A 25,325-nucleotide genomic window follows, 5' to 3' on the forward strand; every position below is an offset into this window, starting at 1 on the left:
GTAATATAGCTTATTGTTACAATTCCTTAAGCAGAGTTTAAGTTTATTTTATTTATTTATATGGTTTCTGAAAACAGCTTAATTCTGAGAAATAAAAAACTTGAAAATAATATCAAAACATATCACCTCATTACTAATGCTGTAAACAAGCACAGGTTACAACCTTGTTTATAACACAGACTATCTTAGTAGTTAATGTACAAAGTAATTTTGCCTTACAATCCCTTCCAAGAGGCCATTCCTTCTGAAAATACCAGAAATATCTATCTCATTATAATGTTTCACCCAGCACCCAGTCACATGCTACTGTCCCCTTGGACACAATTACTACAGGGCTCCAAACAATCATGATGGTCCATTTCAGGCTGATGTCAATGAAACTTAACCAGGGAAATAAAGTGCCCAAATAGAGACAAGTTAACTTGCATCAGTATACATTATGGAATTTATGGCAAGATGAGAAAACTGAGTTTGATTTTAAATTCAAATTCATTCAGTCCTTTATGTAAGAAATTAATCCAAAGTGTTCCATCAAGTTATCTGAGAAAGGATCTCTATCTAGGTCAATCTTCCACAGTATACTACTGGGACTCAAACCCAAAGTGATGCCAAGGCTGAACCAAAAGTCAAGTCATAAAACACGTATACAAAACAAAACAAACACCTGGAGTGCAGAAGAGCTTTTTTAAAAAAAAGTACTCATGCTAAATTCATGAGAACTTCCCCAGTCAAAAGTACCACGGCACCATGGTCTGCGCTCGCTCTCTCTCTCTCTCTCTCTCTTTTTTTAATAACTTCTGGGGACTAAGTGTAAAGAGTGGGTTAGGGAACCACTCTGCAGTAGTTGGCTGTACCAAAAAATTTTGAGGATCAACCACTGAACTTAATGTCATACAAAACTATGTAATCTAAACATAGAGAATTCTGCATGGAATTTCAAGAAAACTTCACAAGACCTGCAAAGCATATAGTGGCCCACAGGGGCAAAAACAACTTTTAGATAAATTTTAGCTTAAAGGTAAGAAGCTTCATATGCCTCTTTAGTGTGTCCTACTATCTCTCCCAGTCTCTTGACATTCAAAATAAGCAGGCCACTCTGCTCACTCAATTTTTGCTCCATTATCAACCTGTGCTGTAACTGGTGGTTCCCAGAGAGAGGGCACTTATAGGAGAACTTCCTGATCTATTCTCAGTCACACATTATCCTCCCCTCCACCCTCACTCTACCTCAAACCTGCCTTCTTAAATTGAATCTTGTGCTTTTAGTCAATATTCTCAACTAAGAGGCACTATTTGGTTTGAAAAAGAACACTGAAAATTATAACATGAATTTATATTTGAACATAAAATTTTCTTTTTAAAATTCCAAAACTTTAGGGACGCCTGGGTGGCTCAGTTGGTTAAGCAGCTGCCTTCGGCTCAGGTCATGATCCCGGCGTCCTGGGATCGAGTCCCACATCGGGCTCCTTGCTCCGCGGGGAGCCTGCTTCTCCCTGACTCTGCCTGCCACTCTGTCTGCCTGTGCTCACTCTCGCTCTCTCTCTCTGACTAAATAAATAAAATCTTTTAAAAATAAATAAATAAATAAAATTCCAAAACTTTAGAAAGTTCCAAATTTTTAAAAATGATTTGAAATTTTGTCCAAAAACTTCGCCCCCTAAAGCAATTTAGGAAGTCAACCCAGCCCCCAAAATATATGCAACTGGTTTTGGTTGAGGGAAAGGAGTAAGATGCAAAAGAATACAAAAGAACCATAGTAACTACAGTTAACATTGACTAAGGACTTGCTGTGGGACAGGCACACAGCTACAAGTACATTACCATGTATTATTTCATTTAATCCTTGCAACAGTCCTATAAACGGGATTTATTAATCCCATTTTACAAACTGAAAAACCAAGGCAAAAGGCAGATCCAGGATTTAACCTCAGGAGTCTGGCTGCAGAAGCTGTGCTCTCCTGGCTCACTATCTGCCTCTCCACAGTGAATCTGACTCTCCTGTCAAGAACCTCTTTTCAGACAATACCTATTCTGACTTGTGCCAAACTTTGGTCTAAGGGGTAAAAATTCAAAAACATACCATACGGTGAATCGAATTGTGTTGTTCCCTAGAAATAGGGACAGGTCCTCTGTCATTTGGTCCTGACTTTTCTTGTTGGCCACCATCACCATAATGTAATCAGGAAGTTCTTCATCTAGTTAAAAGGAAAAGTATATAAAAAACTTTTTTATGTTTTCCTCAACATTGTCTTCTACTTAAAAGTTATGCTCTTGAAAATATAGATATAGCTCTAAAAATTAATATCTCAGCTCTACTAGAATTATGTTGGACAACAAAGTATAGTCTTTTTCCCCTCTTCATTACATAGGTATTTTAATTACTAGAAGGATGGGAATTAGGAATAACTAACAAATACTTACAAAACTAGGTATTCTGAATTACAGTATCAAACTTGAGTGTATTCATTGCCTTTTAATCTTTTTAATAATGCTCATCAATTTCAGAGAAGCTTTTAAAAAGCATATGGACATGCCTCAAGAGTAACTGAGTTTGTCTAGTTTTGTGTTTATGTTTCAAAATGATACTCATTTCTCAAGAGAACATCTTCATCTTCAGTGAAGGCAGATTTCTATTATCTCAGGGTAACCAATTTGCACCAACAGCCAATAAACTAAAACCACCCAAAAACTCTACAACATTCAAAAAATTTAATCCTAGGGGCCCCTAGGTGGATCAGTCATTAAGTGTCTGCCTTCAGCTCAGGTCATGATCCTAGGGTTCTGGGATGGAGCCCCGCACCGCATCAGACTCTGATGGGAAGCCTGTGGGAAGCCTGCTTCTCCCTCTCCCACTCCCCCTGCTTGTGCTCCCTCTCTCACTGTGTCTCTGTCGAATAAATAAGATATTTTTTAAACCTAATCTTAAATTTAAATAATTTCAACTTCATTTACTGTTTTATCCTCACATACACTCCTAACACAATGATTATGAAGGTGAGGTCTAGGACCAAAAACAAAACCACCACAGTAAGAAGGTTAGGAAGCAAAAGCGATTATCAAGAACTCCAATTCCCACCAAAAAAATTCCTTCAGATTTCTTCAATACCTTAAAGATTCATATTTCTAAGTAAGCAGAAAGGTTCAATTCAGAAGTACTATCAAACCAAAAAGAGTACTATCAGACATTTGTTTCAAGGAGAATTATCAAAAATCCAGTTAAAGAAAAGCACAAATATACTCAGCCCAATCTACAAATGGAGAGAGAAATCTTTATTTTTTACTGCTCTAATAGTATGAATATACAATTTACTTACTCATTTTATGTCTTTGGATATTTAGATCTCTTGCAATTTTACTAACAACAACAACAACAACAAAATGTTGCAAATAAATTTTAAGTCTAGGTGGCAACCCTGCCTCTGAAAAGTTAAAAAAAATCCAGGGGCTATGGGTATGAAATACCTAGAGACGGTATCATGACATACCTAGAGAACGGTAATATTTGTAGGGTGCACTGGAGTGAAGAAGAAAATTACTCACAAACAGTCAAAGTAAACCAGCCACTTCTGCCAGCCACCCCAAGTGCTAAGAAAAATCTAATCTCAACAGACTGAAAAGTTTTCCTGATGTCCAGTATACTAATGTTCAGGTAACACTAGATAAGCAGCTGCTATAGGGGAGAGATTCTCAAATTTAGTTGCACATCAGAATCTACTGGGAGCTTTAAATAATCTGCTTATATCCAAGCTGCACCCCAATTAAATCAGAATATTGGACAGGAGGATCAAGACATCAGTGCTTTTTATTTATTTTATTGAGGTATAATTAACATACAATATTTTATTAGTTTCAGGTGTACAACATAGTGATTGGACACTCTATATGTCACTCAAAGCTCACCACAGTAAGTGCAGTTACCATCTGTCACCATACAATATTATTACAAAACTGATTATACTCCCTGTACTGTACTTTTCATCTTTGACTTATTTTATAACTAGATCTCTTAATCCCCTTTATCTAGTTCACCCATCCCTGACCTACCTCCCCTCTGATAACCACCAATTTGTTCTGTGGATCTTCGAAACTGGGTTGGTTTTAGTTTAGTTTAGTTTTTTAACAGATTTTATTTATTTTTTTGACACACAGAGAGAGAGAGAGAGAGATCACAAGAAGGCAGAGAGGCACACAGAAGAGAGGGGGAAAGCAGGCTCCTTGCCAAGCAGAGAGCCCAATGTGGGGCTCAATCCCAGGACCCTGGGATCATGACCTGAGCTGAAGGCGGAGGCTTAACCCACTAAGCCAACCAGGCACCCCTTAGTTTTGTTTTTCACTTTATTTTTAAGTACTCTCTACACCCAACGTGGGGCTTGAACTCATGACCCTGAGATCAAGAATCACATGCTCTACGGACTCAACCAGCCAGGTGCCCATTTTGTTTTTCAGATTCTACATTTAAGAAAATCATATGGGGGCGCCTGGGTGGCTCAGTGGCTTAAGCCGCTGCCTTCGGCTCAGGTCATGATCTCAGGGTCCTGGGATCGAGTCCCGCATCGGGCTCTCTGCTCAGCGGGGAGCCTGCTTCCCTCTCTCTCTCTCTCTGCCTGCCTCTCTGTCTGCTTGTGATCTCTGTCAAATAAACAAATAAAATCTTTAAAAAAAGAAAATCATATGGTATTTGTCTTTCTGTGTGGTTTATTTCACTCAGAAAGTGAAATATATTTATATATTATATTTATATTTATATTATTATATACATAAAATATATTTATATAATAAATATAATACTCTCTAGGTCCATCCATGTTGTTGTAAACAGTAAGATCTCATTGTTTTTTTATAGCTGAGTAATGTTCCATTATAAACACACACACACACACACACACACACACACACACACCCCTTTATCTTCTTTATACAGCCACCTATCACTGGGCTGCACTTGGGCTGCTTCCATATCTTGGCTATTGTAAATAATGCTACAATTTAACATAGAAGAGCATGTTATCTTTTTGAATCAGTGGTTTTGTTTTCTTTGGGTAAATACCCAATAGTGGAATTACTGGATATGGTACTTATATTTTTAATTTTTTATTTTATTTTTATTTATTTTTTTTTAAAGATTTTATTTATTTATTTGACAGAGAGAGATATCACAAGCAGGCAGAGAGGCAGGCAGAAAGAGAGGAGGAAGCAGGCTCCCCGCTGAGTAGAGAGCCCGATGCAGGACTCGATCCCAGTACCCCGAGATCATGACCTGAGCCAAAGGGAGCGGCTCAACCCAATGAGCCAGCCAGGCGCCCCTATTTTTAATTTTTTAAAAGATTTTTTTTTTATTTATTTGACAGAGAGAAATGAGAGAAGTAACACAAGCAAAGGGAAAGGGAGAAGAGGAAGCAGGCTCTCCGCTGAACGGGAAGCCCAATGCGGGGCTTGATCCCACGACCCCGGATAATGACCTGAGCTGAAGGCAGACACTTAATGACTGAGCCACCCAAGTGCCCCATTTTTAATTTTTTAAAAAGATTTTATTTAGGGGTGCCTGGGTGGTTCTTTTTTTTTTTTTTTTTAAGATTTTATTTACTTATCTAACAGAAAGAGAGAAAGTACAAGCAGGGGGAGCAGCAGGGAGAATACAACATGGGGCTCAATCCCAGGACCCTAGATCATGACCTGAGCTGAAGCAGATTGCTCAACCAACTAAGCCACCCAGGCATGCCTATTTTTAATTTTTCGAGGAACCTCCATATTGTTTTCCATAGTGGCTGCACCAGTTTGCAATGGAAAGAGAGTCCCTTTTTCTCTACATTCTTGCTATGTTCTTGTCTCTTTGATTCCACCAACCATTTTGATAGGTGTAAAGTGATATATGTAGATTTGATTTGCATTTCCCTGATGAATACTATGTAGCATCCTTTCATGTATCTATTGGCCATCTGTTTATCTTCTTTGGAAAAATGTTCAGGTCCTCTATCCATTTTTTAAATAGATTTTTTTTTTTTTTGGTGTGAAGTTGTATAAGTTGTTTATACATTTTGGATATGGACCCCTTATAAGATGTATTATTCACAAATATCTTCTCCGATTCAGTAGGCTGCTTTTTTGTTTTGTTGGAGAAATCTGAATATTTAATAAAATCATGCAATATGTTGTGAGGGAATATAAGTGAGAACAAGAAGCCAGTCATTTATTTTTTTGTAGAGTATCAAAAGGTTCCCACTGTTTCTGGCAACTGTAGCAAGTAAACCTGGCAGCTTATTTATGCAAAGTGTACCTAATATGGACTACTATTGGTTAACTAAGGAAAGGTCAACAAAAAAAGTTAGAATGCTTTGCCAGCCTTCACAGATTTTCTCTCTCACAATGTCAATGATGAAAATGTGCTTTCCTGGGTGCCTCCGTCAGTTAAACATCACCCTTCATTCAGCTCAGGTCATGATCCCAGGGTCCTGGGACCAAGTACTGCATCTGGCTTCCTGCTCAGCTGGGAACCTGCTTCTCCCTCTTTTCACCCTGCTGCTCCTGGTGCTGGTGCATGCCCTCTATTTTTCTGTCAAATAAACAGATAAAATCAAGAAAGAAAGAAGAGGAGAGAGAAAGACAGACCAAAAAAAAAAAAAAAAAAAAAAAGGAAAGGAAAGGAGAAAAGAAAAGAAGAGAAAAGAAAATGTGCTTTCTTGTCACTATTTTCTAACATTCTGTTGTGAGATCAGTGGCTGTTCCCATACAGAGTCAAGGCAGCAAAAGTTGGGAAGGAGGGATAAAAAGGAGCCCCAGGGAACTTCTGGGAGTAATGAATATGTTCATTAATCTGATTATCATGTGTATTTGTCAAGACTTAGCAAACTGTACACTTTAAATTTGCAGTTTAATATGCCAGTAATAATGTACCAATTATATCTCAACAAAGCCACTGGAAATTCATATACTATTTCCTCAGTATACAAAACAGAAAAAAAATAATCTAATGAAAAATTAATGCATTCATGATACACTTCCACAGAATTCAGATTTCTCAATTTTATTTGAAATCTATACTGGGGGGAAAAGTGTTTTGGAGATTTATGTAAGTTCAGTCTTCTAAAACGTGAATGAAATTGTCAACTATACTCAAAAACATTTTTTAAATAAAAAATAACATGAATGAAAGACTGCTGTGAATCATAATCACCTTCCCACTGAAGTGCTCCATTTTAAGCAAACAACAAATGAGAAGTTATCACTATTAAGAGTTGTATCACCTTTGCATCCCACCCGATACTGTGAAAAGATATCCAAGTGTTCATTAAATACTTAGTGCTTCCATAACCTTAAAAGTTTTCAGGACTCTTTCTTATGCAAAGAGAAAGATTAGAAAATCATCCTTTTCAAAAGGACAATGATGTATGTATATACAATTAGGTAGCTAATTGTAAACCTAAATTCATAAGGTATGCTTTTATTTCAAACACAGTAATTGTAACCCGTTTTTCTACTTAATCAACACTTAAAAAAAAGGGGGGGGGTCACGCCTGGGTGGCTCAGTGGGTTGAGGCTCAGGTCATGATCCCAGGGTTCTGGGATTGAGCCCCGCATCGGGCTCTCTGTTCAGCAGGGAGCCTGCTTTCCTTCCTCTCTCTCTGCCTGCCTCTCTGCCTACTTGTGATCTGTCAAGTAAATTAAAAAAAAAAAAAAAAAAAAAAAAAAGAATCACTTTCTGCTAGGCTTTTGGGACATCACAAATACTAAGTCTCGGCCCTCAAGAAATGTCCAGTCAAGAAGCAGACACAAGTTGAAAAGTCATGCTCATGTGTCAATCACTGGAACAGATTTCATGGAGTTCTGGAGCAGCACCAAGGGAGTGACTCCTATGCCTTTATCAGCATCAAGGACACAGAAGACCTGAGTTCTTTGGTATTAATTCTGCTACTGACCAGCTCTACTACTCCTGGCTCCATTTTTTTTTTTTTTTAAATAAAAGATCTTATTTTGACAGAGACAGAGAGAGCGCGCGCATGCGTTCGCACACACACAAGGAGGGGCGTCAGCAGAGGGAGAGGGAGAAGCAGTTTCCCACTGAGCAGGGAGCCCGCTAGGATCCATCACAGAACGTTGGAATTATGACCTGAGCTGAAGGCAGACATTTAACTGACTGAGCCACCCAGGCGTCCCTCCACCTGTTCAGTTGTAAAGGGAGTAACGCTACCTGCCATTCTCACTTAGCACTGTGTTCAGTTACAAGTGGAATTATATGAAAATATCCTAAAAATCATATACTTTTTAAAAACTATTTATATTTTTGCTATAATTTCATTTCATATTAAACAACATTAAGCTTACAAACCAATTTTCAATAGACTCATAATTCTTGGTTTGAGATTTTTGATAAACGATAGGAATCATCAGTAAGACTGAACTTAGACTCAATTAACACGTGTTTGTTTCATGTGTTAGAACTAAAAAGTTTACACTAGATGTTTTCTGTAGATTTCTTTTTGAACCAAAAAAGTTTCTGACACATAGCTGGTATCCATTAAGTGCTGAACAAATAAAAGAATAAATCAATTCTGATTCAGCTTCAGCTTTACTTCTGAGCCTCAATTCTCTTACCTGTAAAAGACTTTAGAAGAATCTTGACAACAAAAAATTTATAAAAAGTGCCCAGCATGCGGTAAATAAGTAATTCTCAAACTGTTGGGTCTCAGGTTCACTTTCTGCTCTGATGACCATGGCAGGTCAGTCAGTTAAGCTTCCAGCTCTTAATTTCGGCTCAGGTCATGATCTCAAGGTCCTTAGATTGAGCCCTTTATTTGGCTCCATACTGAATGCTTGGGATTCTCTCTCTCCTGCTTCTGCTCCTTCCCCAGCTCACACATACAAGCTCGCTCATTCTCTCTCTCAAAATAAGTACATAATATCTTAAAAAATACTGATGATCCCAAAGAGCGTTCATGTAAACTATCTACTGATAATTACCATGCTAGAAAAACTGAGAATGTTAAAGTCTTATTTAAAATAACATACGTAGGGGCGCCTGGGTGGCTCAGTGGGTTAAAGCCTCTGCCTTTGGCTCAAGTCATGATCTCAGGGTCCTGGGATAGAGTCCTGCATCGGGCTCTTTGCTTAGCAGGGAGCCTGTTCCCCCACCCCTCACCCCGGCCTGCCTCTCTGCCTACTTGTGATCTGTCAAATATATAAATAAAATCCTTTAAAAAAATAAAATAAAAAATAACATACCTCTCACATGTTAATAAACCCATGTATAATGACGTTTTTATAAAAAATAACTAAAATTTCCAAAAAATTAAAGTAAAACTAGTTATATTTTTGTAACTTTCTTAATATGTGGTTTTTAAAGACAGCTAAATTCAATTTCCACTTCTACATTTAATCTGTTATGATATGCTGCTCTAACTGAAGAATATGACAAAAATCTAGCCTCAAAAATACACAGTTGGAAAAGGAAGTATAGCTGACCCGTGAACATGGGGGTTCGAACTGACTGGGTCCAATTATACCTGGAATTTTCTCTTCCTTACGACTTGTGCTATCTTCTTTTTTCTAGCTTACTTTCTGTAAAAATACAGCATAGAACATATATAACATAAAAAATATGTGTAAATGGACTATTTACGATACCAGTAAGACTTCTCTGATTATCAGTAGGCTATTAGTAGGCAATGTGGAGGGCAGTCAAAAGTTATACTCAGGGACGCCTGGGTGGCTCAGTTGGTTAAGCAGCTGCCTTCGGCTCAGGTCATGATCCCAGGGTCCTGGGATCGAGTCCCACATCGGGCTCCTTGCTCGGCAGGGAGCCTGCTTCTCCCTCTGCCTCTGCCTGCCTCTTTGTCTGCCTGTGCTCGCTTGCTCTCTCTCCCTCTGTCTCTGACGGATGAATAAATAAAATCTTTAAAAAAAAAAAAAAAAAAAAGTTATACTCATATTTTCAGTTGTGCCAGGGAGAAGAGTGTCCAGCAGCCATAACCCCTAAGTTGTTCAAGGGTCAACTGTATTTTAAAAGCATTTTCAGATAATGTGGACATCCTTCTGGGATACTACATCAAAACTTAACAAGTGGTAGTTTCTTAAAGGTCAGCAGCAATATGGAAATTAAAACTCTATCGGGGCCCCTGAGTGGCTCAGTGGGTTAAGCATCTGCCTTTGGCTCAGGTCATGATCCCAGGGTCCTGGGACCAAGTCCCGCATTGGGCTCCCTCTGTCTGCCTCTCCCCCTTATTGTATTCTTTCTCTATTTCAAAGAAATAAAGAAAATCAATTTTTTTTAAAAAGCTTCCTTTAAAAAAAGAAAAACTCTACCAATCACCTTTTTGTACCTTCTTACGTGAAAATTCATCCTCTACTTTTAATCTTTCTCCCTTGTATAATTTTGTAACAAAGTGCATTGATCATTTGAAAAAATACTGGTTCAGGGAGCTATACAAATCCCTAGCATGCTGATACAATTCATTACAAGATACAAAAGAATCATTTGTTAATGTCATCATCAGAAATTCTTTTTAAGTACTCTGAAGCTTTCAAGTTCATGAAGGCAGACACAAACTTTTCAAAATTCTAATTTTATTTGAAAGCTCAACTCTTGTCGTTTGTAACCAAGTGTACCAGTTCTTTTCCTCTGTTCACTTAAAAGAAAATGTCTGCCAAATATACAAGTGTATGTCTAGCTAGCTTGTCAGTGTTAGGAGATAAAAATGATGTTCCAAGAAAAAGGTGTTTAATTCAATCACACAAATCCTTCCCCTTTAAAATAACCAACCCGTTTTAATATACAGAAGTACTTCATGAGTAACTCCTATTTTCTCACATCACACATTTAAAAGATGTAGTCAAGGACCAAGATTTTAAAAAATATTTTTACTGCTTTACTAATTATATGAAGTGAAACTGGCTTTTTAAAATAATTCCCAGGGGAGGAGGTGATAGAGTTCAGCGTGAGATCGCCATTCACACTAAGGTACCATCAGTTTAACTCACCACTGCTTTTGCATAATCCAAATCTCAGCACAGTGAAAACAGCAAACACCCTTTCCATATTAAAAAAAAAAAACAAAACAGTTTTGACTTCAGAGACCCTTGGCATCTCTCAACACCTTGAGAACCACTGCAGTAAATTTTTACAGGAGGCACCAGCTTTGGAGCCAAACAGACCCAAATCTCAATCCATAAAGCACTGCTCAAGTGAGCACTCCAAGTCTCAGCTTCCTTGCTTGTACAAGTTGGGGTATTACCGCTCACCACCTTCCAGTGTTCTCCTGGATATCATCAGGACCTAACTAACACATAGACAGTGGTTAAGCACGGTGCCTGACCCAAAGTAAACACTCAAATTAGAAATCATAAAAGCATCAAGAGAAAACACATTAGGAGGGCGCCTGGGTGGCTCGGTGGGTTAAGCCGCTGCCTTCGGCTCAGGTCATGATCTCAGGGTCCTGGGATCGAGTCCCGCATCGGGCTCTCTGCTCAGCAGGGAGCCTGCTTCCCTTCCTCTCTCTCTGCCTACTTGTGATCTCGCTCTGTCAAATAAATAAATAAAATCTTTAAAAAAAAAAAAAAAGAGAGAGAGAGAACACATTACTGTGCGTGGTAAGAGAAAAAAGAAACGTGAAAAAAAACCTCACTGAACTGGGACAGAGGCACATGCCGGTTAATACTCATATACAAAATAAGTTCTGAAACAAGAACATCAAGAGAAAAGGAAAAACAGTAGGAATCAGATAAACATTACGGAAAACAGGACAGAGCCTCAACAATCTTAAAAGCACCATATTAAAAGGCGGGGGTGGGGGGTAAGGTTGCTCACAGAGCTTTCAAGAAAAGACCGTAAGGAAAAGAACCGCAGAGAATCCGATCTGAAAGGAAAACCGCGTCTCTCCAAAGTACGAAGGGGGAAAAAAAATGCATTCACTAAAATTCATTTAGCAGCAAAGTCTAAATTCTATTACGCTGACGACAACAACAAAACTTACCAACGTAAGCTCCTAATTCTTGTAATTTCCCCTTAATGGCACTCTGAGGGAAGAGAAAGAAACGTGCGTTGTGAGGAAGGCGGAAAACCACCCGGCTCCGTAACGCCAGGGAACTTGGCAGCTGCGCGCACCTCCCGCCCCCTCGTCGCCCAGGTGGGGGCGGGGAGGCGCCCGGGTCCCCTCCCCCGCCCCCGTCCCCAGTCCCCGCGGCGTCCCTCCAGCCGCCGCCGAGCGCGCCTCTCGCCCGGCGCTCCACGCCTCCTTCCGCTGCCGGCGGCTTACTCCAGCCGCGGCCCCGCTCTTCCGCCGCGCTCTCGGAGGCCCGTCTGCCCGAGGCGCCCCAGGCCGAGGAGGAGCCGTTCGCCCACCGCGCGGCTCGCAGTAGAGCCCCCGCCGGCGACTAGGCCGCGGCGTCCAGGCCGGGCCCACAGTCCCCGTTACTCCTGACAACCGTGCGCCCGCCCGCCCGCTGAGGCCCGGCTTCCCGCCCCCGCCCGACGCGGGCCTCACCCGGATCTTGCGGCTGATCTCGGTGCCGATTTCCATGGCTCCCCGACGGGCGGCTGGCTCAGCACTGCACGGCGCTTCGCTTACCCAGAGCCCCGCGCCCGCCCCCAGTCCGCAGTTTCGCCGCCGCAGCCGCCAGCCGCCAGCGCAGCTCCGGGCCGCGCGATCTGCGTGACCCGCCCCCACCGGCCCGGCGCGCCAGAGCGAGCGGAGCCGAGCGCGCCTGCGCCTGGGCCTGCGCCTGCGCGCACCTGGGCCCACGGAAACTGTTCGGGCGGCCTCTGCTGGCGGCAAGGAGAGCAGCGGCGGAAGGATTCCCAGCGTTTCTCACCGCGGCTCCCCGCACCGGAGCAGCTCTCCCTTTTCCTCGCCCCCACTTACTCATTTTAAGCTCTGTGGAAAATAAAGAAGTAAACCTAGCGTGAAGATCCCTGGCTTTGCTATGGTATCTGAGTTAGAATCCGGCTTTCACTTGCTTTTAGTGTGTTAATGGTCTACATTTAAATCTTTAAATCTTAAACATTTAAATCTTAAATCTTAGTCCTTAGTTTTCTTATCTGTAAGATAGACAGTCTCCTAGCGGTTGCACTATACATACACTTGGAGGGAACCGACTATCCAGCTCAAGAGAACCTATTATTCAGTCCTCTTTTTTTCTTTTTGAAAAGATTTTATTTACTTATTTGAGTGTGTGTGAGAGAGAGAGAGAGAGAGCGCGCGCGAGAGCAGAGGGGAGGGCAGAAAGAGAGGGAGAGAGAGAATCTCAAGCCAACTCCACTGAGCAGGGAGCTGGGGTCGAGCTTCATTCCAGCACCGGGGATGAAACCCAGAGCTGAATGCCCAACCGAGTCACCAGAGCACCCCAGTCACAGCCCTTTCTAATGATTCCACAAGTACTGCTTCCCTTCAGTCTGGTTCTTCCTTCCCACCCCCCACCCTCTCCAACCCTTCAAACCCCCTCCCACTCCCCAAGTTCTACAGTCACTCTCCTGCTCCTTCCTTTCTGACACCCTTCCTTTAGCAATGCTCATTATTCTCGGGATTTCAGCTGTCATCTCTGTGCTGAGAACAACCAAATCTTCTGTCAGACCTGACTTTTCCCCTAAACCCCACTCCCAAATTCCAGATGACTCCAGGCATTTGTATTTCCCCCAAATTCAGCACATCAAAACTTATTTCTTCATTATCTCCTGTCCCCCACTCATATTAGTTTATATTCCTGACATCCCCGTTTCTATCAATAACAGCTTAATTCTCCCTGTCTGTGATCACAAAATCTCGGAATAACCAGAGAGATCTCCCTTCTCCCCCATATCCACTGAATCTGCAAATGGTCCCTATAAGCTATCCATTGCTTAATGGATAAACTAAACTAAACTTAGCAGCTTAAAACACACGAATTTATCATCTCATGGTTTCAATGAGTCGGGAATGTGAGCACAGCCTGAGTCCTCAAGTCCGGCTCTCACAAGGCTGCTGTTGAGGTGTCAGTCTCATTTGGAGGCTTGACAGAGGAAAACTCCACTTTTAAGCTCATTGGTGTTGTTAGCAGAATTCTCTTGCAACTTTACCAGGGAGGGACCCAGGTTTTCCTGTTTGTCTTCAGGCTACTCTCAGGCCATAGAGGTTGCCCACAGTTCCTTTTCTTGTGCTTCAACATCGCTACTTACTTAAGTCCTCCAAGACAGACAGTCTCTCAGCTCAGGGAAGGAGGGCCCAGTTCCTCTTCTTCTTAGGGCTTTCACTCTATTTTGTACCTTAGGGCCACCCAGGGCCTGGCCCCCCAAGTCAAGTGATTCAGGGGCTAATTGCATGTGCAACCCCACCCCCCTTTTCTTTTTAGGATATTCATTAACTAAAAGCAAGTCACAGGTGCTGCCCACTCTCAGGGGGAGGGGATTATAGAGGCTGTGAACAGCAGGGGCAGGAATCATGTGGCCACCTAGGCTCTGTCAGTCACATGGCCCTTTATCACATAATCATTTTTTTTTCTTCTGAATTCCTATAGCATCTATGTAGGAGCTACTAGTATGACACTTAATATACCCTCTGTAATATTAATTGTGTGTATGTCCTCTCTAACAAAATGACAAACTCTTGTAGTTCTGCATTTCTCCAAAATTTCTTTAGGATGCTAGCTAGGCACATAGGAAACACTTATGAAAGATTTGTAGGATAAAATAAATGACCTAAATTAACAAAAACATTCCTCATGGATTAATCCAACCATCATGCCCTCATCCAACATTGATGAGAAGCAGTGGAGCAAAGTGACTGAGTACAAGAACACCGGAGCCAGCCTGTCTAGGTTTGAATCCCAGACCTGCTACTCCCTCCTAAACCTTAGGCAAGTTGCTTAGCCTCTCTGTGTCTCGTTTCCTCACCTGTGACATGCGTATGATAGCAGTTTCTCCTTCATAAGGTTATGAGAATGAAATAAATTAATATTTGCATTTTAAACTACTTGGCTCACAGCAGCACTGTTTGTTGATTAAAAATTAAATGCCTTCTAAGAGCCAGATACTGTGCTGGGAGCCAGAGCACAAAGATGAGCAAGACAGAATCCCTGTTTTCATGACACTCACGATCCAAAAGCTAGTACATTATTTCTATTTCTTTATCCAGCATTTCAGAACTCAGAATGAAGAAAACACAGGTTTTTGAATCCATTACTGATTACAAAATCCTTAGTCAATATTTAGATAATATTGAAAGAACATTTTACAGAGAATAGAAAATGTTTTCATTAAAAATGTATTTGGAACAGGGAAACTTTTATTAAAATGTATTCAAGGGCACTTGGGGGGCTCAGTCTGTTGAGTGGTTAAGTGTCTGCCTTCTTTTGGCTCAGGTCATGATCCCAGAGTCTGGGGACTGAGCCCTGAGAGCCCTCAGCAGGGAGCCTGCTTCTCCCTCTCCCTCTGTCTTCCCCACACCCCTTATGCGTGGGCGCCCTCTTTCTCTCTCTCTCAAATAAGGAAATCCTTAAAAAATGTAATCAAGAAAGGGTTGACTTTCAGAGCAATACATTTAAAACTATGGAAGAAGAGATTTGCAAGCTGCTTAAGAATGCAGACATTTATAATAAGAAAAGAAGTTGAAAAGAAATTCTTTTACTTAAAAAAAAAAAAAGTTGCGGGGTGGGGGCGGGGAGCACCTGTTTGGCTCAGTCAGTAGAACATGTGATTCTTGATCTCTGGGTTATAAATTCAAGCCCCACTTTGGACCTAAAGCTCACTTAAAAAAAAAAAAAAATAGAATTCACCCCCTCTGCCTCTTCCTCATGGTCTCTTTTCTGGCTTGTGTTCTCTCTCCCTATCTCTCTCAAATAAATAAAAACTAAAACAAGCGGGGGGCGAGTGGTGGCTCCGCGGGCGAATCCTCTGCTTTCCGCTCAGGTTATGATCTCAGGATCCTCGGATCTAGCCCTGCATCAGGCTCTCTGCTCAGCAGGGAGCCTACCTCCCCTTCTCTCTCTGCCTGCCTCTCTGCCTACTTCTGATCTCTCTCTCTTTGTCAAATAAATAAATAAAATATTTTTAAAAAAATCCACACATTCGGATCTCAGGAGGAGTTACAGTGTCTGGATCACAGGGGGCAACCTGCTAAACCAATGGTGTTCAGTGGTCCAGCACTATTCAAGGTGCTTCTCTGGAAGATGCAGCTTCGTAAACCACATCATATCCAGAAGAAGATGATCATGATGATGACCAGAAAGAAACAATTAAAGGAACTAAGGGTATTTAGCTTGAAAAAGACTAAGCTGAACCAGGAGAATTCTTCTCTGGCATGGAAAGGCTCTCCAGTTCAGGAGGAATGACCTATTTTTCTAAAGGGGATAGAATGAAGACTAGAGGGACCCTGGGTGGCCCATTGGATTAAACATCTCCCTTTGGCTCAGGTCGTGATCCCAGGGTTCTGGGATGGAGTCCCTTGTCAGGCTCCCTGCTCAATGGAGAGCCTGGTTCTCCCTGCCCTCTGCCTTCCTCTGCTTGTGTGCACACACTCTCGCTCCTGCACTATCTCAAATAAATAAAATCTTAAAAAAATAAAAAAGAATTTAAAAAATGTGGACTAGATTTCAACAAACCACAATGCAGGCTAAGAGGGTTCTGGGTTGTCTTTTAAAGAGAGAAGATGACTAATAAGAGTATTAGTTTTGAAGTGAAAGGGGCCTGAGCCCAACTTCATGGAGCCTTGAGTCCTCTAACATTGGCCTCCTTGGATCTCCAGCCTCCTCTCAGGGCAGCATCCCAGCTGGACATTGCACATGCACATCCTTGCAAGCCTGTGTGTGTGTGTGTATGTGTGTGTGTGCACGTGCGCAAGGCAGAGCAGAGGCAGGGTTTGGGGGTGGGTTCCTTCAGCCTGAAATGCTTTTCTCTTCTTTTCCTTGAGTTCTTAGTGAGCTTTTTCATCTGTCCTTCCAGAGTCAGTTAGAAGCTGATCACAGTCATAAACCAGACACGACTATCTCCCTTAAAATATTAATATATTAAAATATTAATATATTTTAACTAATATATTAATATATTCCCCTACTGTAATACGTATGCATATATATATACACATATATATGTAGTATTAGAATGTGTGTGCGTGTGCGTGCGCACGCTCATGCGCCACACACTAAGTCTCCGAGGACAGAGCCATGCATCTCATTTGTCTTTTGCTCTTCCTATCCCTTCCCTCTGGGCTATCTCTAGGGAGGAGGGGGTCAGTCATTCAGTTCAAGTTCTTGCATAAAATGATAATTTGCATAGGTAGACTACTCACCAAGCTATCAAAGGAGATTAATTTCTTTTTTAAGATTTTATTTTTTTAAGTAATCTGTACACCCAATGCAGGAGCTCAAACTCACAATCCCAAGACGGGGTCACATGCTCTACCAACTGAGCCAGTCAGGTGCACCCTGAATTTCCTAACTCCTAAGAAAATATTAGTCAGTGCACCACTAAGATCACAATTTCCTTTCCTTTTATTGATTATCTTATTTAGTTCAGGACTTTCTTTCTTAAATTTTATTTTTTAGGATTTTATTTTTAACTAATCTATACACCCAGCTCGGAGCTCAAACTTATAACCCTGAGATCAAGAGTCTCATGCTCTACCAATGACTGAGACAGGCACCCCTTAAATTCTAATTTATTTATTTTATTAAAAATTATCTTTATGTGGATAAATATTTAAACTATGCCACTTTCTAGGTAACAAGAGGAGGTAAAGATACAGATATCTAATGGCTTATTTATCTACAGAGTATCTCTAAATAGATACAGAAGGTTTTGGTAAACCCTGGTTACTGGTAAGAGGAGAGCTGCCTGTCCAGCAGTGGGGGCAGGAAGGAGATTTTCTCTTATACCTTTTTATACCTTTTGGGGTTGAACCTTACAAATTCCTTCTCTTCATTCAGACATAAATCAATAATTTTAAGTCTGATGCTTTGAAGGGGCTGTTCATGAGGCTTATTATGGGGGGGTTAATGTCAAATTAACATGGTTGAGGGAAAATAGAGTTTAAGTCCTTGTTTAGCAAATGACACTGGAGCAGTGTGAGTGAGGAAGTTCAAATTTGTTGTCTAATATCCCTTGGGTTTTATGATCACTTTCTATTTTTAAAATTCTTTTATATTCTTCCCGATTCAATTAACACATTTTTATTTAGTGCCTACTCTCTGCCAGTAGTTGTCCTAGGAATTCTAGGAGATATAAAAGAAGCCTGCATGAAATAGTTTTTAAAGCTCTTGCCAAGTGTGGAGATCACTGTGGAATGGTGTGGCTAGGAAGCTGTCTTGAAAGCAGAGAGTCTTGAATTGACACTTGGAGAACAGAGACTCAGACAAATGAAGTGTGGGGGAGGGGAAGGAGCAGGGAGTGCTATGGGCCAGAGAAATAGCTTGACTGGGGCATTCAAGGGGAAGAGAGGAATTGAGGATGGCCAGAGAGGCTAGAGCAGCTTAGAAAGGCCCTAAAGGACTGGCAGAAAAGCTAGCCTTGGGGGTCCATTGGGAGTGATAGACCGAGACAGAGAGAGAGGTAAGCTTGGTATTTGCATGTAAAGGAGAGAGAACTGAGAAACCAGATGCAAGACCACCCTTGTTGCAATAATCCGGATGTAAAATGATGAAGGTTTGGATTAGAATTGTGGGAAGGGGGTAGGAGGCAGAGAGGAAAGAAACCTTGCAAAGGAGGAAATACCAGTCCTTGATGGTAGGCTGGAGATGAGAAAGGGAGAAGGGTCTCAAATCATTTCAATTTTTCTAGCCCAGGAGACCAGAACAGTGACTCTTTCCTTTCTTCACACGCAACTTGACCCCTCATGGTGTCCTGTTGAAATATCAATTACAAACAGAATTAATTTAATTTTTCTTTCAGAAACACGTGTAGTCTTACTTGCTTTTAGCTCCATCACCTGCCTTGAATCTTGGCGGGCTTCGTTCTCCCAGAGCACTCATACCTGTGGGACGCATGTGTGGTGTGTAGGTGAGTGCATCTTCCGGTTGACCAGAAGTCCTCTGTGTGCAGGGCCCATGACCTAAGCAGAGTAAGTACTCAATCAGTGGCTGCTGTTGATGAAAATGAGAGAGTTAAATAAAAATCTAACACCAAAACGCTTTCCAGAAACGGTATTTTTAAAAAATCATTTAAATTAAAATTTGCCAAATAAAAGCTTCCCTGCTCCAAACACTCAAACCACATCCCAGGGATCGAACAACCCTATTGCGATGCTGTTAGGGTCACACAGTTTCATTCCTCCCCCTAAGGGCTGCTGCAATTCAGTAATAATAATGCAGCTTAAAAATACAGTATCGTGGGGGGGCGCTTGGGTGGCTCAGTGGGTTAAGCCGCTGCCTTCGGCTCGGGTCGTGATCTCAGGGTCCTGGGATCGAGTCCCGCGTCGGGCTCTCTGCTCAGCGGGGAGCCTGCTTCCCTCTCTCTCTCTCTCTGCCTGCCTCTCAGTGTACTTATAATTTCTCTCTGTCAAATAAATAAATAAAATCTTTAAAAAAAAAATACAGTATCGTGGGGCGCCTGGGTGGCTCAGTTGGTTAAAGCCTCTACCTTTGGCTCAGGTCATGATCTCAGGGTCCTGGGATGGAGCCCCGCATCGGGCTCTCTTGGCTTGGCGGGGAACCTCCCCCCCCCCCCCCACGTCTACTTGTGATCTCTCTCTCTGTGTCAAATAAATAAAATCTTTAAAAAAACAAATACAGTATCGTGTAATAATAAACACTGCTAATGGGGTCTAGAGTTAAATGAAACACTTCACATATATCTTACAGTTAATAGACAGTGATTATTACTATTTTCCCCTTTAGAAAAGAGGAAGCAGGCACAGAGAGGTTGGCGCGTTTACCCAGCTAGAAATTGTTGGCGCTGAGATTCGAACCTGGACAACTTGACCACGGAGTCTCCATCTCTAATAAGCTCTACTGTGTACTTCATATGCATACACTTATAGAGACCGAGAGATTATTTGAGGCAGATCAGCCTTTGGGGGGGAGAAGGGGACTTTCCCACCCAGCACTTAAGAGTGTTTTTCTTTTTTCGGGGTATATCTTCAGATGTAAGCATGGAAGTAAGAAATAGAATATGCGAATTGTTTTCAGAAAGGTACAAGAGTAAAGGAATAACTCCAGCAATAATAGCAGTTTACCGACCCTTTACCTGGAACCGAAATAATATCCCCCTCCCCTCCTTTTTATTAAGAGCCTTGCTTTATTTGGAAACTCTTAAAATAAGTGGTCATATGATTAAAAAAAGCAGCGGCGCGCCCCCTCCCCGGCGGCCGGGCGCAGCTGTCCGCACCTCCCCCGCGCCCCGCCGCCCGCATTCCAACTCTCTGAGGTCACGGGCCGCCGCCGCCTCCCCGGATCCGACCGCCTGCCCGCCCGGCCCAGGGGGAGGGACGCACGGCCCCGGCCGCTCCGCTGCTCCGGCCGCGCGTCCCGTGCTTGTCTGTTCGTCGGTCCGTCCGTCTGTCCTCCTGCCGCTCCGGCCCCCGCCCGGTTCCTTTGTGCGGCGCTCCCGACTGGTCCCACCTCCAGGCCTCTCCCGTCACCACCGCCGCCGCCGCCGGACTCTGCCCAGGGGAATGGTCTGCGGGCCGAGGTTTTGGAGACAGGAAGTGAGGCGCGCGAGCCCCATGAGCGCGTCGCGGCGCGGGCTGGCGTGCGGGCGCGGCTGTGGCTGCCGCGCGGCGGGACCCCGGGAGGCGGGCCGCTGAGCGGGGCGCGCGGCCCCGAGGATGCGGGAGCGGGAGCAGGTGAGGGCGTGGGGCCCCGGCCGGCGGGCGGGCGCTGGGGCCGAGCGGTGGGGTGTGTCCGCCTGCGGGGACCCCGGAGCGCGTCGGCCAGCCCTGGAGTCCCGGAGGATGGGTCCCGGCTTCCAGACCCGTGGCAGGAGCGTAACAAAGAGAAAAGTCTTCCTTTCCAGGTTCTCCGTCATCTAGTTGAGGTCCTTTCTAAAGGGGGTCTTGAACTTCTATTCTGAACTCCTTGGCTGATGGTTGCGGCTTAATTCTGGATCAGGGGTTTAACACTCTTAGGCATATTTGTGCCTCTCGGTATATTAAATGCGAAATTGGGCAGATAACTTTGGCGAGAAGGCAAGCAGGAAGGATTGTTTGGTGATGACTTGTTTTTGGAGTAAAGAGTGTTTACTCTGGAAAAAAAGAATTCTTGGGTCTACAAATTCCGACTTGTGATTTCTGCAAATCCTGAATAGATTGGCCGCTCTTGGCGTGCACGTCTTTTCTTTTTTGCTGAGAAAGCCTTATAATAATAGCGTATACTCGCACACACACTGAAAACACTCCGTGTGCTCTGACAACCGCTGTATGTCTAATGAGTTGCTGACAGATTTTTTTTTTTAACTTTGGGATATGACAATAATTTTACTGATAGTAGTTGTCTGTCTTGTTTCTAGGGTATTTTATTCTTGAGTATCTACGCATATTGTCCGTGAGAAATATATTTGATACTATAGATCTATATATTACTCTAAAGATGTCATATACTCTGTGATTATTTTAAACTATCACTGGCAAGATTACAAGTGGGGGAGGATCTTTGCATTAAGGAGGGAAATGACAGGATTCAGAGTTACAGTGTATTTGAGAAACTTTTGAAAGGGGATGTGAAAACATTAAAATGAATTAACAAGTGTCTCAGACTACCTTTTGAAAAGTGGAACAGAATTTAACATGTATCTCTTATTGCATAACTGAATGGTTTTGTAGAGAAAGTATTTGGTAGTTTTTTCCTTCAAAAGCGAATTATGAATTACCTGATTAGTAGACAAGTTATAATTTCAGAACTTTCAAATTATTCCATATTATTTTATACCTGAAACAGACCCCCCTAAAAAGCAACTTCTATTTCTACTCCATTTGAACATTAGCAATTTTGGCATGATTTGATAGTGAAAACTACATAACAAAATTAAAAGGTATAAATCATTGATAATTTTTCTAAATTATTAAACAGTATTATATTAACACAGTAGGTTTTATATAAATAAGCAAAAAGCAAGCTGTTCTAGTGCACAGATCTTGGGGGGAAAAATGCATCCTGATATCCACACCCACATTCACACCCCAACTTTTTCTATTACATTATAAAATCTACCTAAATAAAGAGAAAACATTGGCTTTTCTTTATCTCTGATGCAGTAAAACATTTCAAATCTCAGAAACAACTGAAAGTTTTACTCTGCATTTGCTTAATCAGAGCTTAAGTTAATAATTAAGTTATATAGTATAATACTTACTGCCTTCAAGGCATCGGTCTATCTTTGTAATGAAGAGTCTACCATACCTGAACATTTAATACAATTACTCATCTTTCCTCTGTAGAAATGCAGTATCTTGTCTCTTCGTCACACTAATTTTGTTACCATAACTTGTATGTAAAATTGAAATCCACCACCTCATCTCATGGAAGGTATTTAATAGAATATGCGGTGTGGTATGTTATATACATATAATCTTTTAACATTTGTATTATACAAACCCTGATAGCTTATTAGACAATTTTTTAGTCAAAAGCTTATTAAAGTTCTCATTTCTTTTTCTTTTGTTTTTTTTTTTAGAAAGATTTTATTTATTTGACAGAGATCAGAAGTAGGCAGAGAGAGGGGGAAGCGGGCTTCCTGATGAGCAGAGCCTGGTATAGGGCTACATCCCAGGGTCATGCGATCATGAACTGAGCTGAAGGCAGAGGCTTAACTCACTGAGCCACCCAGGCACCCTATCTCATTTCTTGATTTTTTTTTTTTCCATTTTGCCTCAACTAATTTATAAACTGACAGAGCAAAGAGCATTGAAAACTGCAGGTGGAGACCATATCTTTTTAAGATATTTATATTACCTCCTTTATGCTTTTACTTATAGAAGGTACTCAGCAAAAATGCTGTTTAGAACAGCAATTTAAGTAGTCCTAGTTTTTTTCCTTTGGCCTTCTTCCTCTGGTCCTTGTTTTTAACTTTTACTTTTCTGGCTATCAGGGCATAACCAGAACCCCAAAGGCAAAAAAACCAAACCAAAACACAAACAACAAAAGCAAGGAACACAGAAACAGAGAAAACCCTGGTGCGGTCCTTACTAGAGATAACAGCCGTGTATGTAATTATAGCATGCATGTAATCTCCTTAAGGACAGCGACGGCTTAGGGTTCGTCTTAGATTTCTCGCACTGCCCGCTACGCTGCCTTGTATTCGGAGACACAAATACACTTTTGTGGAATGGAGCTACAGAATGTTAACTTTGGCAAAGCCTAGTGAAATGGCTACACGCAATTCTCTAGCTCTGCCTACTCCAGCCCTGTGTGCCCCATCATCTCTGACACCGAGACGCAGTCGGGAGAGCGGAACAGAGCGGAGGACCGGGAACGAGGCCCCCGGGATCCATTTCCCAGCTCAGCCCATCCCCGCGTGAGGCTGAGAAAGCCGCTTCTTTCGAGGCCTGGGTTCTGGGTTTCCCAGACGGGAGGGCAGGGGGTAGACCCGGCCCCTCCGCGCGGTTCCCCGCCCAAGTTCAGGGTAGTCAGCCTCCGCCGAGCCTCGCTGAACGATTCGTCTTCTGGGGCAGCCTCTATTCAGAAACAACAAAAACGAAAAAAACCCGAATGGGTGGGAACCCTCCCGGGATTTTGTTGACTCGTTAAGGGCCGGGGGGGGGGGGCGTGGGGGAACCACCCAGTGTAAAAACCTCCGGCCGCCGCTCACGCTCAGTTTGCTCCAGCCCAGGAGTTACCATCAGCACGTGTGTTTAAAAACGTTGTGAATCACGCATGGGCGGGGGTGGGTGGGGAGGGGGTCCTGAGGTTCCAAACCGGGAGCCAAACGGACGCCGCCCCGACCCCTCCACCTCCCGTAGGTCTCGAGCTGGGTTCTTTAAACAGTCCCTCCGGGGGCAGCGGGGGGCCAGTCCTTCGCTAGCCCGTCCGTCCGGAAACGCGGCGGCGAACGAACGAGAGTTCCGGGATATCTGAGGCTGCGCGTTGGCCCGGCAACGCCGCGGGCTTTTCGGCCGGTATGACGCTGGGGGGAAGTCGGAGCCCGAGTTCTCTGCTGTTCCCTGGCTTCATGGGCTTGCTGAGCCCGGTCCGCCCCTTGTTAATCCGGAATGGCGTTTAAGTCTTCGCCCGCCTCGGCCTCTGGGCCGCGGCCCTCCGTAGGTGAAGGCCCACCGCCTCTTAGGCGTCCCTACCCGTTGGCAAACCGGGGCCACCCTTTTCAGAATTTCCCTGCTTTTGGGGGTAATCGGGTAACAAGCACGTGTAGGGTCTTTATGATTTGTTAATCAGCCCATCAATTTGGTGACGTTAATGTTTATAAAGCAGAAACGGCCCTACACGTGCTTGTTAAGCGTTTCAACCCGCTTGAACCCCACAGCTGCCATATGTTACCGGGGATGATTCCTCCCCTGTGGGGTCAGGGTTCATGGGTCTAATGGGGTTTGGACTTTTACCGAGCGCCTCTCGAGGTGTTTTGCAGTTATCGCCCTTTAGGGCTGAAGAACCCCGACAGTTGGCGTCTTAGGGAGCCAAAAAGTTCACTGTAAAAACCAAAACTTCAGCGTCGAAGCTCTAATGCCAGCTACTAAGTTTGGCGGTTGGGCAGTGCCAGCCGCTGTCCTGTCGGGTTTAATCCCGAAGATGGCTGTAGGTGGTGATCGCTATTTGTAGGGTTCAATGAAGGGTGGAGTCTGGCCCAGGGGCTAAAGCAGTGCCATGATAAACTTCCTCACTGCCTCCCAGATCCTGTTCTTGCCCTCTTTTTCCAGGAGAGAGGGAGAGCTTCGTCTTTGGGTACCTCTTTCCTGATTTTTATTTTTAAAAAAACTCAGAGGCGGCGGGGGGGTGGGGTGGAGTAAAAATAAAAACTCCGTTTCGGAAGTTGCTATTGCCCCTGTAACTGGTGTTCCTCTTTTCCTCAGCACTGGCGTGGATGCTCCCTTCACCCGGCCTTCGGGGACTCGGTTGCTGTTTGATGGCGGCAGCCGCTGCTGGGTGAGCAGCCGGAGACTGTACCGTACTCTTCCCGTGGGGACAGGATCGCTTTCTCCCGCCATCGCCACCGCCGCACGAGTGGCGGTGCTTTTCCCTCTTGACCTCTCCGCCACGCTCCAAGGGACAAGAAGATGCCACTGCCGTTTGGATTGAAACTAAAACGCACCCGGCGCTACACGGTGTCCAGCAAGAGCTGCCTGGTTGCCCGGATCCAGCTGCTCAATAACGAGTTTGTGGAGTTCACGCTGTCTGTGGAGAGCACTGGCCAGGAGAGCCTGGAAGCTGTGGCCCAAAGACTGGAGCTGCGGGAGGTGAGCCCCTCTCAAAAGGCTGCAGGCTTCTCT

At 43.3% G+C, this 25,325-nt stretch overlaps 2 protein-coding genes and 1 long non-coding RNA gene across 13 annotated transcripts in view; 1 reads left to right on the forward strand and 2 right to left on the reverse strand.

Moving 5' to 3' along the window:
* Window positions 1–12,676, reverse strand: part of ZC3H14 (zinc finger CCCH-type containing 14) — a 53,378-nt gene extending 40,702 nt beyond the window's left edge. For 6 of the 8 annotated variants that reach the window (XM_059182587.1, XM_059182583.1, XM_059182586.1 and 3 more), the window contains exons 1-3: window positions 12,474–12,675; window positions 11,964–12,006; window positions 2,081–2,195 (exon numbers count right to left, since the gene is read on the reverse strand). In XM_059182587.1, coding sequence (XP_059038570.1) covers window positions 2,081–2,195; window positions 11,964–12,006; window positions 12,474–12,509 — 194 coding nt within the window. In that variant the 5' untranslated portion in view covers window positions 12,510–12,675. Of the gene's footprint in view, window positions 1–2,080; window positions 2,196–11,963; window positions 12,007–12,473 lie in introns of all 8 variants that reach the window. The other 2 variants (XM_059182588.1, XM_059182584.1) reach the window with 1 other exon arrangement.
* A 7,967-nt stretch (window positions 12,677–20,643) lies between these two features.
* The window catches only part of PTPN21 (protein tyrosine phosphatase non-receptor type 21), a 77,810-nt gene continuing 73,128 nt past the window's right edge, over window positions 20,644–25,325 (forward strand). Inside the window, exons 1-2 of one of the 3 annotated variants that reach the window (XM_059182591.1) lie at window positions 20,644–20,735; window positions 24,909–25,292. In XM_059182591.1, coding sequence (XP_059038574.1) covers window positions 25,113–25,292 — 180 coding nt within the window. In that variant the 5' untranslated portion in view covers window positions 20,644–20,735; window positions 24,909–25,112. Of the gene's footprint in view, window positions 20,736–23,929; window positions 24,148–24,908; window positions 25,293–25,325 lie in introns of those variants that run through there. The other 2 variants (XM_059182592.1, XM_059182593.1) reach the window with 2 other exon arrangements.
* Window positions 23,364–23,914, reverse strand: LOC131836789 (uncharacterized). Of its 2 annotated transcripts, none has more exons than XR_009355781.1 (2): window positions 23,724–23,914; window positions 23,364–23,561 (listed from the first exon to the last, which is right to left on the reverse strand). It is a non-coding gene; the product is annotated as an uncharacterized LOC131836789 (long non-coding RNA). The 2 variants fall into 2 exon arrangements; XR_009355780.1 differs by having other exon boundaries at window positions 23,696–23,914.

This window comes from Mustela lutreola, chromosome 7, assembly GCF_030435805.1.
Source record: "Mustela lutreola isolate mMusLut2 chromosome 7, mMusLut2.pri, whole genome shotgun sequence".
Taxonomy (NCBI): domain Eukaryota; kingdom Metazoa; phylum Chordata; class Mammalia; order Carnivora; family Mustelidae; genus Mustela; species Mustela lutreola.